The sequence below is a fragment of the Aquarana catesbeiana genome, linkage group LG13 (assembly GCF_042186555.1).
Source record: "Aquarana catesbeiana isolate 2022-GZ linkage group LG13, ASM4218655v1, whole genome shotgun sequence".
In the NCBI taxonomy this organism is placed as follows: Eukaryota; Metazoa; Chordata; class Amphibia; order Anura; family Ranidae; genus Aquarana; species Aquarana catesbeiana.
The window spans coordinates 126,083,977-126,094,953 of NC_133336.1; the positions used below are offsets into that span (position 1 = coordinate 126,083,977).

The 10,977-nt window shown below is 44.8% G+C and overlaps 1 protein-coding gene across 8 annotated transcripts in view; it reads right to left on the reverse strand.

Moving 5' to 3' along the window:
- CCDC9B (coiled-coil domain containing 9B) overlaps nucleotides 1–10,977 on the reverse strand; it is a 398,828-nt gene that overhangs the window by 160,182 nt on the left and 227,669 nt on the right. For all 8 annotated transcript variants that reach the window (XR_012237175.1, XM_073610486.1, XM_073610484.1 and 5 more), the window contains one exon: nucleotides 3,504–3,628. Coding sequence is in view for 7 of the 8 variants with exons in the window: in XM_073610486.1 (XP_073466587.1) it covers nucleotides 3,504–3,628 (125 nt within the window). In the remaining variant the exon portion in view is untranslated. The remainder of the gene's footprint in view (nucleotides 1–3,503; nucleotides 3,629–10,977) is intronic.

A 10,977-nucleotide genomic window follows, 5' to 3' on the forward strand; every position in this document is an offset into this window, starting at 1 on the left:
TCACATCTGCCCCACTGCTTTAGCCCCCTGCTTTTTTGCCCCAACACTTAACCCCCCTGCTCATCTGCCCCAACACTGAACCACCCTGCTCATCTGGCCCATCACTGTACCCCCCTGCTCACCTGGCCCATCACTGTACCCCCCTGCTCACCTGGCCCATCACTGTAACCCACTGTTCTTCCCACTGCTGAACCCCCTTCTCATCTCTTCCACCACTGTACCTCCCTGCACATCTGCCCCACCGCTGTACCCTTCTGATCTTCTGTTCCACCTCTGAACCCCTCCTGCTCATCTGCTCCACCGCTGTACCCTGTTCTCATCTATGATATGAGTGATATGTAGAGTGGTGAAAGGAAGCAGAGATGAGACACATCTACATGACCTGGCACAATCATCCTGCTGATCCAACTCTCGCATCCAGCCCACGTGCTTGCATGTGATTTACGTGATGTCACATACCAGCATACGGAATAGATGTGCAATGATGAGCTCAGGTCAGAGGCATTTTCTGAAAGCAGTGGGCCTGTGGGCAGGATCATAAGTTGGGCCCCCGCAGCTGAGAAAAAGTGGTTGGGTGTAATTTTCATTGCACTGAATACTGGCTGTGGCTTAAAGGGACACAGAGTGCAGGGGTTCAGTAGTAAGTGACGCAAAGGTTAAGGAATAATTTCAACAAAGTTCCCAGAAGCTCAACAGTAATTCCACAAACTGTCACCTGATTGTCGTTTTCTCAATCAGTGAAATCCCTTCTTTCTGAGATTGGTAGTGGCAACCAAGTGAGTCATCTTCCTCCAGATGGTGGATTGGGCTAGCAGGACTGGCTTTAGCGGTGGCCAAGACAGTCCTCCTCCTCCTGGAAACAGGGACCACTCCTCCAGGAGAACTGCACCCAATCCCCTCCCCATCACAAAAGCTGACGATCGCAGCTACAGCAATTAGAGAACCAAATAATGTGTCCCATCTTTTACAATGTGTGGGGGCACAGCGCCTCCCCCTCAGTGCAGGTGCGGCGTGGGGAATTCTGAAATTGGAATGCATTATTAGTGTCTCACTGACACTTCCCTGCGCTGCCCCGCTGATGGGGAGGGAGTTGAGTGTCGGCAAAAGAGGCTTTGCGTGCCGCTTGCAGCACCAGTGCCGGGGGTTACCTACCCCTGGTGTAGATTATTTCCAGAGGAAAAGAGGTCAATGGCTTAAGGACCCTAGCAAAAAAAACCTGGAACATGGAGTATGTAGGGTTTATTAAGGGGGGGGGAGTTCAGGGTGTTCCCATGAAAGCCAATGTCCAATCACCTGAAGGTAGCGGCCTCATATTAACCCATTGTCAATGACTACAGATCCTGTGTCCTGTGCTGTGAGATATGATTCACTTGCAATGTGGCTTTGAACTTACTCAAAATTTTTACTACCCTAAAGTTAGTTCTCAAACACAATCCCAACCTCCTTGCATGTCCTAGCCCTCTCCTCTTTTTTGAGTGTCTAATTATACTCTAAGCAGGCCTAGCTTCTTCACCCCTCTGATAATAGCTAGGGAGAAACAAAGGGGAATCCTATAGTGTAGTATTTGAGTGACAGCTTTGTGTTAAATGGGGCTGCTGACACTGAATCCAAGATTGTAGTGCACAGCAGCAGTATCAGATCATTTGGATGTCTACATATTGGAGGCTTTTACAGGTAAATAACATGCATAAAAACATTAATGCACAATTTATGTAGATATATTATTATGAGGAAATATTTGTTAAAATGAATAGTCTGACAACATGGTCTATTTCAATTATCCTTGGGAAGCATTGGTTGTGGTGAAGATAGGACCTGTAGAAATGTATGAGTAAGCTAAAGCACCGCAGGGTGTACAGTCTAAACAAAGTCTCCTGATTGGTTTGTCTCATGATGGGCAAATTGTCTATGTACAGAATCAAGGAGATTTCCCTAGGGTAAAAAACCCATGCACTCAGGGCCTAAAGATGTTTTACCTCCTAGAACACAAAGCGAACGCTAAACATTTCTCTTTGTGTGCAGAGGGGCAAAGACAAGGGGAGGACCACAGCCTTCTGCTTTTGTTCAGGGAATAAGCCCTGTTAAAGGCAGAGCTTATATACCCCAGAGGACTACTGTGTCTCCCAATGAACATTCAGAGAAAGGAACTTAACAGACATCAGGACATTATGTACAATAGAATCAGAGTTAAAAGAGAAGTACAGTTTTTATTTTCCCAAGAATCATACTTACCTAAGTGGATGCAGCATCAGTCCAATGCTGCATTTGTCCCCCGCCAGGTCTATGACTGAGAACCGAGCGATCATACACAGCTAATGACTTGGTTCTCAGAGCTCCGTAAGCAGAGAGCTCTTGACTGTCAGTCACTGCTCTCTGCTTTGCCCCTCTCCTCCACGCACGCTCACTAGAAGCACTGGACTGTAAAGGGAGCGGGAACGGCAGGGCTCAGGCTCTTAGCGGCTTGCTGAAAGACTGAGCCAGATGCCGGTCCAGGGTTGTGGGTGGATCCCGATCATATTGTCGCAATCTTTCCCCAGCCTGGACCAGCTCTGTGACTAAACTGAAAACTGATAGGTTGTATTAGGTCACTTATGTTAGAACACTGCTCCTTGCATGGTTGAGTATAGGTTACTGCACATTACAAGCCATCATTGAACTTTGCATTGCCTTAGTGGAATAGTCTAAATTTGTGTTAGATATATGATAACAGAATCACTGGGCTGCATGTACCTGAAAAAGTGGAGTAATTAGGGGTACTTAGGCCACTGCCGTTATCATTCTTTAGGTAACAGAAAACTGCCTTCACTGTGGTCTCTCAGAACTCCCAGATTTTGAAAGTGGGAACTACTGTTTTGGGGGACCTAGGCACAAGGCACATTGTCCTTATTTGAAATTGATTTTTTTTTTGTGTAGATAATGCAGGGCAGACTAGGATGTATTTTAACAATTTTTTGTTAGCTGTGGAAAAATACGGTTTATGTTGTATGTGATATTGCAAGTTAAATAAAAGATGGTCGAGGCATTTTTGAATTTGTAAACTGCTGTGAGGACATTACCTGTGCACAAAACCCCGATTTGAGACTGTCCACACTGAAAGAATGTAAAAGCAAAGCTACTGACATTACAATGTATGTGGATGAACATACACAAACTGTATATTTGATATAATCTATGCATATACACCTGCACACATTAGAGCACTGACCATGGAAAATGCACAAAGACAGCTTTAAGTCAAAGGACAAAACTATGACAAAAATATTAAGCCACTGTACATATGTTTTCAAAACTGTTACGTAGTCTAGTGATAAAAAGTTGCAACGACCATCATTTTATTCCCTAGGGTCTCTGCTAAAAAAAACGTTTGGGGTTCTGAGTAATTTTCTAGCAAAAAAAATGATGATTTTTACATGTAGGAGAAAAGTGTCAGAATTGGCCTGGCTGGCAGGTGGTTAAATATCTTGGTATATGATTACACCGCGAGAATTAAATATGGCTCTTACATTTCATCTGTCTTTTCCATATCCCAGGGACGGCGCCATTCTCCTTTTGAATTCTTATGTCGTGCCACACGGTCAAAATCAATTTGTTCACGCTCTTTCTTCCATTTAAGGTATTCAAGATTATCCTGTACAAAGAAAAAATAAAAGGAAAGGACTGCTCATCTGACTTTTCAGCCTTGTGTGGGCACAATATTAACTATATATATAAAGAAACCCATTTAATTAAACTGTCCATTAAAAAAAAAAAAACACTTTTGGGGAAGTATATATATCACTAAAGATCAATTACACATGTATGTCACAAGAAAATACAGTAGGGGGAATTTATTAAAACATGAGCAGCCAGAATCTGGAGCAGATATGGACGGCAATCAACCAGCTTCTAACTTTCATTTTTAAAGCTTACCTAAGAAGCTGAAGATGGAAAGTAATTTTTTTTTAAAATATAGTATTTATCGAGTTTTTGGACATTACAGAAAAAGGAAATTAATAAAAAAACATCAATATTGTTGAAGGACTTTTAGAGTATAACAGTCACCTCGCAGAGTGTTAGATACATTGGTATATCATAGAAAGAAGAACAATGAGGTTATCGTCTTTTACACATCAAATATGCTTTTGTCTAAACAATTGAAATTTAGATGCACCAGTCGACCCACGGTTTTCATGCTTTATCAAAGCTGGTGCAGGAGGTTTGCCTATAGGAAAAAAATGTCATATTGAGAATGGAGTCTGATCATAGTGACCACTTCAGATGGATTTGGGTTAAAGTTCTCTTTCCAATGTCTGGCTATAACGGTTTTGGCCGCCACTAGGATAATGGTCACTACTACCCTATATTATGTGGAAAAAATCTCTAGACCAAGATGCAAAAGAGCTAGAGCTGAACATGGTCAAGTTAAAATTCCTCCAAAAACTGGTAAGGTTTTTGCATGTCCAGAAAGTGTGATGGAGGTTACTGACTTGTCCGCACAATCTCCAACAAAGGGGAGGGTTAAATGGCTAGTATTTTGCCAACTGAGGAGTACAATACCTTCTGGCCACTATCTTCTGGGTCAATTCCCAGTGGTTGATACAATGTGTTGCACTATAACTGTAGTGGAATGTGAAAGACCTATGTTCAGGGGTGCAATGACGGTCGGACTCCCATAAGAATATGGAAGGGTACATGCATTAATAAAATTTCCATGCAAGCTTATTAACAGTGATAGTTGGGGGCCGTGATTTAGAAAGAAAATTCTAAATACGAGAGTAAAGGTGGTAAGTTTGGGGATATCATATTCTTCCACCACTGCTGCTGTGTCTTTGGGAATACTTCCCATAAAGAGTTCGGCCACCCATTGAAGACCTCTGTCAACCCAACTTTTGACATAAATATAGGGAATAAGTATTTCTAATGTGTGTATCAAAGGTATAGTGTGGAGGTCCTGTTGCGAATTTTAAATTAGTGGGAGGGAGACCGCATAAATTAAGTGGCTTCCAAGCATCTGCCAGCAGTAAAAGGTATAGGCTAGGGGACTTTGTGCAAGTTGCTTCTATTTTTACCCATAATGCCTCGGCTGGGGTTAGAAACCACTGTTTGAGGTGTTTAAGTTATGCAGCTGGATAATAGTGTGATATCTGTCTAGTGTGATCTGTATAATAGTAATATGGGGCAAGCCTGCTCCTCCCACTGTTCTGTGTTTCATGAGGTGAATCTGGGAACAACATGCTTTTCTTTCTCGTACATCACGGGACACAGAGCCTCAGTAATTATTGATGGGTTATATGGTTATCACAAGGTGATTGGACATTGGTCACACCCTAGACAGGAAGTTCAACCCCCTATATAACCCCTCCCCTTACTGGGGATACCACCGTTTTTTCGCCAGTGTCTTAGGTGTTGGTCACGTGTAAAGATGTGCTGTGCTGAGCTCCAAAGGGAATATCCTATATTCTATACTGGGGCAAGCTATGCGAACCGGATCCATTTCAAGGTGTCCTTTCTAGGCCGAATTGGATGGTACCCGGGCCTCGTGTCCGAAGAAACAAGGTTTTACCTGTAACGCTTCTCTTTTTAGAGAGCTGGACCCCGGGATCCAGTATTTGGTTTTTCTAGCCATATCCCTGGCGGGGTGCTTTACGGGCCCAGAACTGCGGATCCTCCTTTTCTAGGGGGCCCCTGTCTCTGAAGGTTTTCCAAACGGAGCCCACCGTGAGAGGTGAAGATTGGGTCTGTATAACAGAGCCCTGCAGCTGGATAAGGTAAGGGAGATTCCTCAGAATTTTTTAATTCTAGTAGGTTTCTCCTTTAAGTAAATGTATGCTATGCGAGGAGGGGGGCGGGAGGGGTGGTCAGAGGAGGGGGGGCGGGGCATTAGCGTGATGTCCGGCGTGCTTAGACGTCCACATCGCCGGCTGCACAGGCTATAAAGAGCACACTTTTCCAGGTGCACACAGCCTATGGAGGGACACAGAGCTGACGGTCGCATGTAAGGTGGGACACAGGCATTCTCCCAAGCAGCATTTACTTAGAAACACCAGACTGTGCATTGGTAGCAGCGGCAGTTGCTGTACTACATCGCTCAGCAGTCAGTGTTTCATTTTTGTGATACCTCCACCTCGTTGCTTTGCACTATGGGTAGAAGAGGTACAAATACCCCAAAAACTAGAGGCTCTAGGGGATCTCCCTCAGGCTCTGAGGACCCCCGTTCTGCAGCACCTTCCCCCCCTGAAGGACCTGGGATGGCTGACCCTGTCGGGGTCAGGGGCTGCATCTGCTTCTGGCACTTCAGCCCCTGTATACATTACGCAGGTGGTTTTTTCCTCAACCATTAATGGACTAGAGGAAAGACTAATGGCCTTAATTGCGTCTTCACACAGTGGAAGAAAACGCACTAGGTCTCCCTCTGTTACCCAGGACCCTCAAGCAGAGGAACTCTGGGAAAAACACATGCTTTTCCTGTTCATAATTTACTAGAAAAGCTCATTTAATCTGAGTGGGATCACCCAAATAAAGTTTTTTCCGCCTAAAAAGTTTTCAACACTTTATCCTATGGAGGAAAAGTTTAGAAAGATGTGGGGTATACCGGCAGTTGACACCGCCATTTCCTCCGTAAATAAAAGTCTGACTTGTTCTGTCGACAATGCTCAGATGCTCAGGGATCCAATTGATAAAAAGATGGAATCCCTGTTAAAAAATATTTTTTCCTTAGCGGGTTCAGTAGCTCAACCTGCAGTGGCAGCGATCGGGGTCTGTCAATACTTGAGAGACCATGTTAAACAGGTCCTCAAAGTTCTACCTGAACAGCAGGCCCGGGGGTTGGCCAACCTTCCAGCGGCCTTATGTTTTGCTGTTGACGCTATCAGAGATTCTATCATCCAAACCTCTCGCCTTTCGCTTGGGTTGGTGCATATGCGTAGAATCCTCTGGTTGAAAAATTGGTCAGCCGAAGCACCATGTAAGAAGCTTCTGGCTGGATTTCCATTTCGTGGTGCTAGACTGTTTGGAGAGGATTTGAACAACTATATCCAAAACATCTCTAGTGGGAAAAGCACTCTCTTACCTGTTAAGAAAAGGAGTAAGCATCCCCCTTTTAAACGGGCTCTTTCCCAGTGCCAGGAGCATCAGCCTCCAGGCAGTCGCGACGGCCTCCTCCGCCAGGTTCAAGAAATACATTTCAGAGTCGACCCCAGGGACAAAAGAAGTCCTGGGGGAAGAAGCCTACTAGACAAGACGCTAAAGCCTCTTTATGAAGGAGCGCCCCCACTGGCTCGGGTTGGGGGAAGACTGCTACAGTTCTCAAAGCTCTGGTAGGAGGATTTCCAGGACAGATGGGTAATCTCCACGGTAACTCTAGGTTACAAACTGGAGTTCCAAGAATTCCCCTCTCCTCGTTTCCTCAGATCAAATGTCCCCAGAGATCCAGAGAAAAAGCAGTCGCTCCTTCTATTGTTGCAAAAGGTCATCGTGGTGGTTCTCACGGAAGAACAGGGATTGGGATTTTATTCCAACCTTGTCATGGTTCGAGAACCAAATGGAGATGTCAGACCCATCCTAGATCTAAAGGATCTAAACCGATTCCTAAAGATTCGATCTTTTCGCATGGAATCAATTCGGTCAGTAGTCTCCATCCTACAAGGAGGAGAATTTCTGGCATCAATAGGCATCAAGGATGCGTACCTGCATGTACCCATTTTCCCTGCTCATCAAAAGTACTTGCGCTTCGATATAGAAAAACGCCATTTTCAGTTTGTAGCCCTGCCTTTCGGGCTAGCCACTGCACCTCGGGTATTTACAAAGATCTTGGCTCCTCCTCTGGCCAGATTAAGGGCCCAAGGTATAACTGTCATAGCATACCTAGACGACCTGCTCTTGATAGGCCGGTCGGTAGCCTGCTAGAGCTGGAACTTGATGACCACAGTCAACTACTTGGAATACCTAGGTTGGATTCTCAACCTAGAAAAGTCTTTCTTAAAACTAGTAAGAAGACTAAAGTATGTGGGCCTGGTCATAGATACAAGCCAAGAGAAGGTATTTTTACCTTAGGCAAAGATCAGTGCCTTAAGAGAGCTGATTCAGGTAGTCAGGACCAAAAAGGGTCCTTCTGTCCATCTTTGTATGAGGCTGCTGGGAAAGATGGTGGCTTCATTCGAAGCAGTTCCCTATGCTCAGTTTCATTCAAGACTGCTGCAACACAGTATCCTGTCTGCTTGGAACAAGGAGATACAGGCATTAGATTTTCCGATGCACCTGACTCCTACAGTGCGTCAGAGCCTCAGTTGGTGGTTAATACGCGAAAGTCTGCAGAAAGGGAAATCCTTTTTACCAGTTACCTTTAACAACGGATGCCAGTCTTTCGGGTTGGGGAGCAGTTCTGGAACAGTCTGCAGTCCAGGGGAAATGGTCCAAAATCGAGAAGACCTTACCCATCAACATTCTGGAGATCCATGCGGCGTATCTAGCCCTAAGGGCCTGGACTCTCAGGCTACAGGGTTGCCCCTTTCAGGATCCAGTCCGACAATGTCACAGCAGTGGCTTATATCAATCATCAAGGAGGCACCAGGAGTTGTGCAGCTCAGAGAGAAGTGAACCAGATTTTAGTCTGGGCAGAAAAGCATGTGCCATGCATATCAGCAGTTTTCATTCCAGGGATAGAGAACTGGCAGGCGGACTATTTGAGTCGCCGGCGGTTATTCCCAGGGGAATGGTCTCTTCACCCCAATGTCTTTTGGGCCATATGCCAAAGATGGGGGATACCAGATGTAGATCTCTTTGCATCCAGGGTCGAAAAAAGGGTTGACAAGTTTGTGGCAACAACAAGGGATCCTCTTGCATGCGGGACAGATGCGTTGGTGATTCCGTGGCATCAGTTCTCACTGATTTATGAGTTTCCTCCTATTATGCTACTACCAAGGCTCTTTCGCCGGATCCGGCAGGAGAAGAAGTCGGTACTTCTGGTGGCCCCAGCGTGGCCCAGAAGAGCTTGGTATGCAGAGATAGTAAGAATGACAGTGGGTTTCCCGTGGACCCTACCGTCACGTCCAGACCTGTTATCTCAAGGTCCAGTGTTCCATCCTGCCTTACAAATGCTAAATTTGACGGTTTGGCTGTTGAAACCCACATTCTGAAGAGTCGTGGGCTTTCAGGTCCTGTGATCTCTACCTTAATCAATGCAAGAAAGCCAGCTTCCAGAGTGATTTATCATAGAGTTTGGAAGACTTATGTATCCTGGTGTGAAGCCAGGGGTTGGCATCCCAGGAAATATGTCATAGGTAGAATTCTTGACTTTCTACAAATAGGATTAGAGATGAAGCTGGCCTTGAGTACCATCAAGGGCCAGGTCTCAGCCTTATCAGTATTATTTCAACGACCACTTGCTTCACATTCTTTGGTCCGAAGCTTTATGCAGGGGGTGACGCGTCTTAATCCTCCGGTTAAGGCGCCCCTAAACCCCAAGGACGTGAATTTGGTTCTGTCAGTTTTACAGAAACAGTCTTTTGAACCCAGAACGTCAGATTCCCTTGGTCTTGTTGACAAGAAAGTTAATTTTCCTGGTAGCCATTTCTTCTGCTAGAAGAGTATCAGAATTAGCAGCCCTTTCCTGTAAAGAGCCTTATTTGATCATACATAAAGATAGAGTGGTATTGCGCCCCCATCCTAGCTTTCTACCAAAGGTGGTTTCAGATTTCCATCTAAACCAAGATATTGTTCTGCCTTCCTTTTTTCCAGATCCCTGTTTCACGGAAGAAAAGTCACTACATTCTTTGGATGTAGTAAGGGCAGTCAGGGCCTATCTGGAAGCAACTGCTCAAGTTCGCAAAACGGATGTTTTGTTCATACTACCAGAAGGTCCCAATAGAGGGCAGGCAGCGTCAAAGTCTACCCTTTCGAAATGGATTAGACAAATGATTATTCAGGCTTACGGTTTGAAACAAAAAATTCCACCTTTTCAAATCAGGGCACACTCCACAAGGGCGAATAGTGCCTCTTGGGCGGTACATCACTGGGCCTCTATGGCTCAAATCTGCAAGGCCGCAACCTGGTCTTCAGTCCATACATTCACCAGATTTTATCAGGTGGATGTGGGAAGGCATGAGGATATCGCCTTTGGGCGTAGTGTGCTGCAGGCAGCAGTACGAGGTCCTCAGGTCTGATTACACCCTACTTGTGTGGTCCCCTCCCCTCAAATAGCATTGCTCTGGGACGTCCCATCAGTAATTACTGAGGCTCTGTGTCCCGTGATGTACGAGAAAGAAAATAGGATTTTTTATAACAGCTTACCTGTAAAATCCTTTTCTTTTGATGTACATCACGGGACACAGAGGTCCCGCCCCTCTTCTAATACACTTATATTGCTTTGCTACAAAACTGAGGTATCCCCAGTAAGGGGAGGGGATATATAGGGGGTTGAACTTCCTGTCTAGGGTGTGACCAGTGTCCAATCACCTTGTAATACCCATATAACCCATCAGTAATTACTGAGGCTCTGTGTCCCGTGATGTTCATCAAAAGAAAAGGATTTTACAGGTAAGCCGTTATAAAAAATCCTATTTTTTCCCTTGCCAAAGAAATTATTTGAGAGTCTTAGCAAGTTTGGCTAAGTGTGAGGGTTTAAATGTCTGAAAAGGCATAAGATTTGGGGAAGGGCTATCATCTTGAAAGCTGAAATTCATCCCACCCACGAGAGTTCATACTTGCAGAGAGCAGCTAGGAATGGTTTGAGATTAGTCTCTACAATTGTTGCCAAGTTTGAGGTGAGTGTAATGTTGAAGTACTAGGTAATACTTTCAGCCCACTGGTAGGGAAGACGCGTTGTTTTTTGCCCACTGACAAAGAAATTATCAGTCTATAATTTTAATGGTAGGTTTATTTTAACAGTGCGAGACTGAGAATGACAACAAAAATATCCAGAAAAACGCATTTCAAAAAAGTTATAAATTGATTTGCATTTTAATGAGTGAAATAAGTATTTGATCCCCTATCAAACAGCAA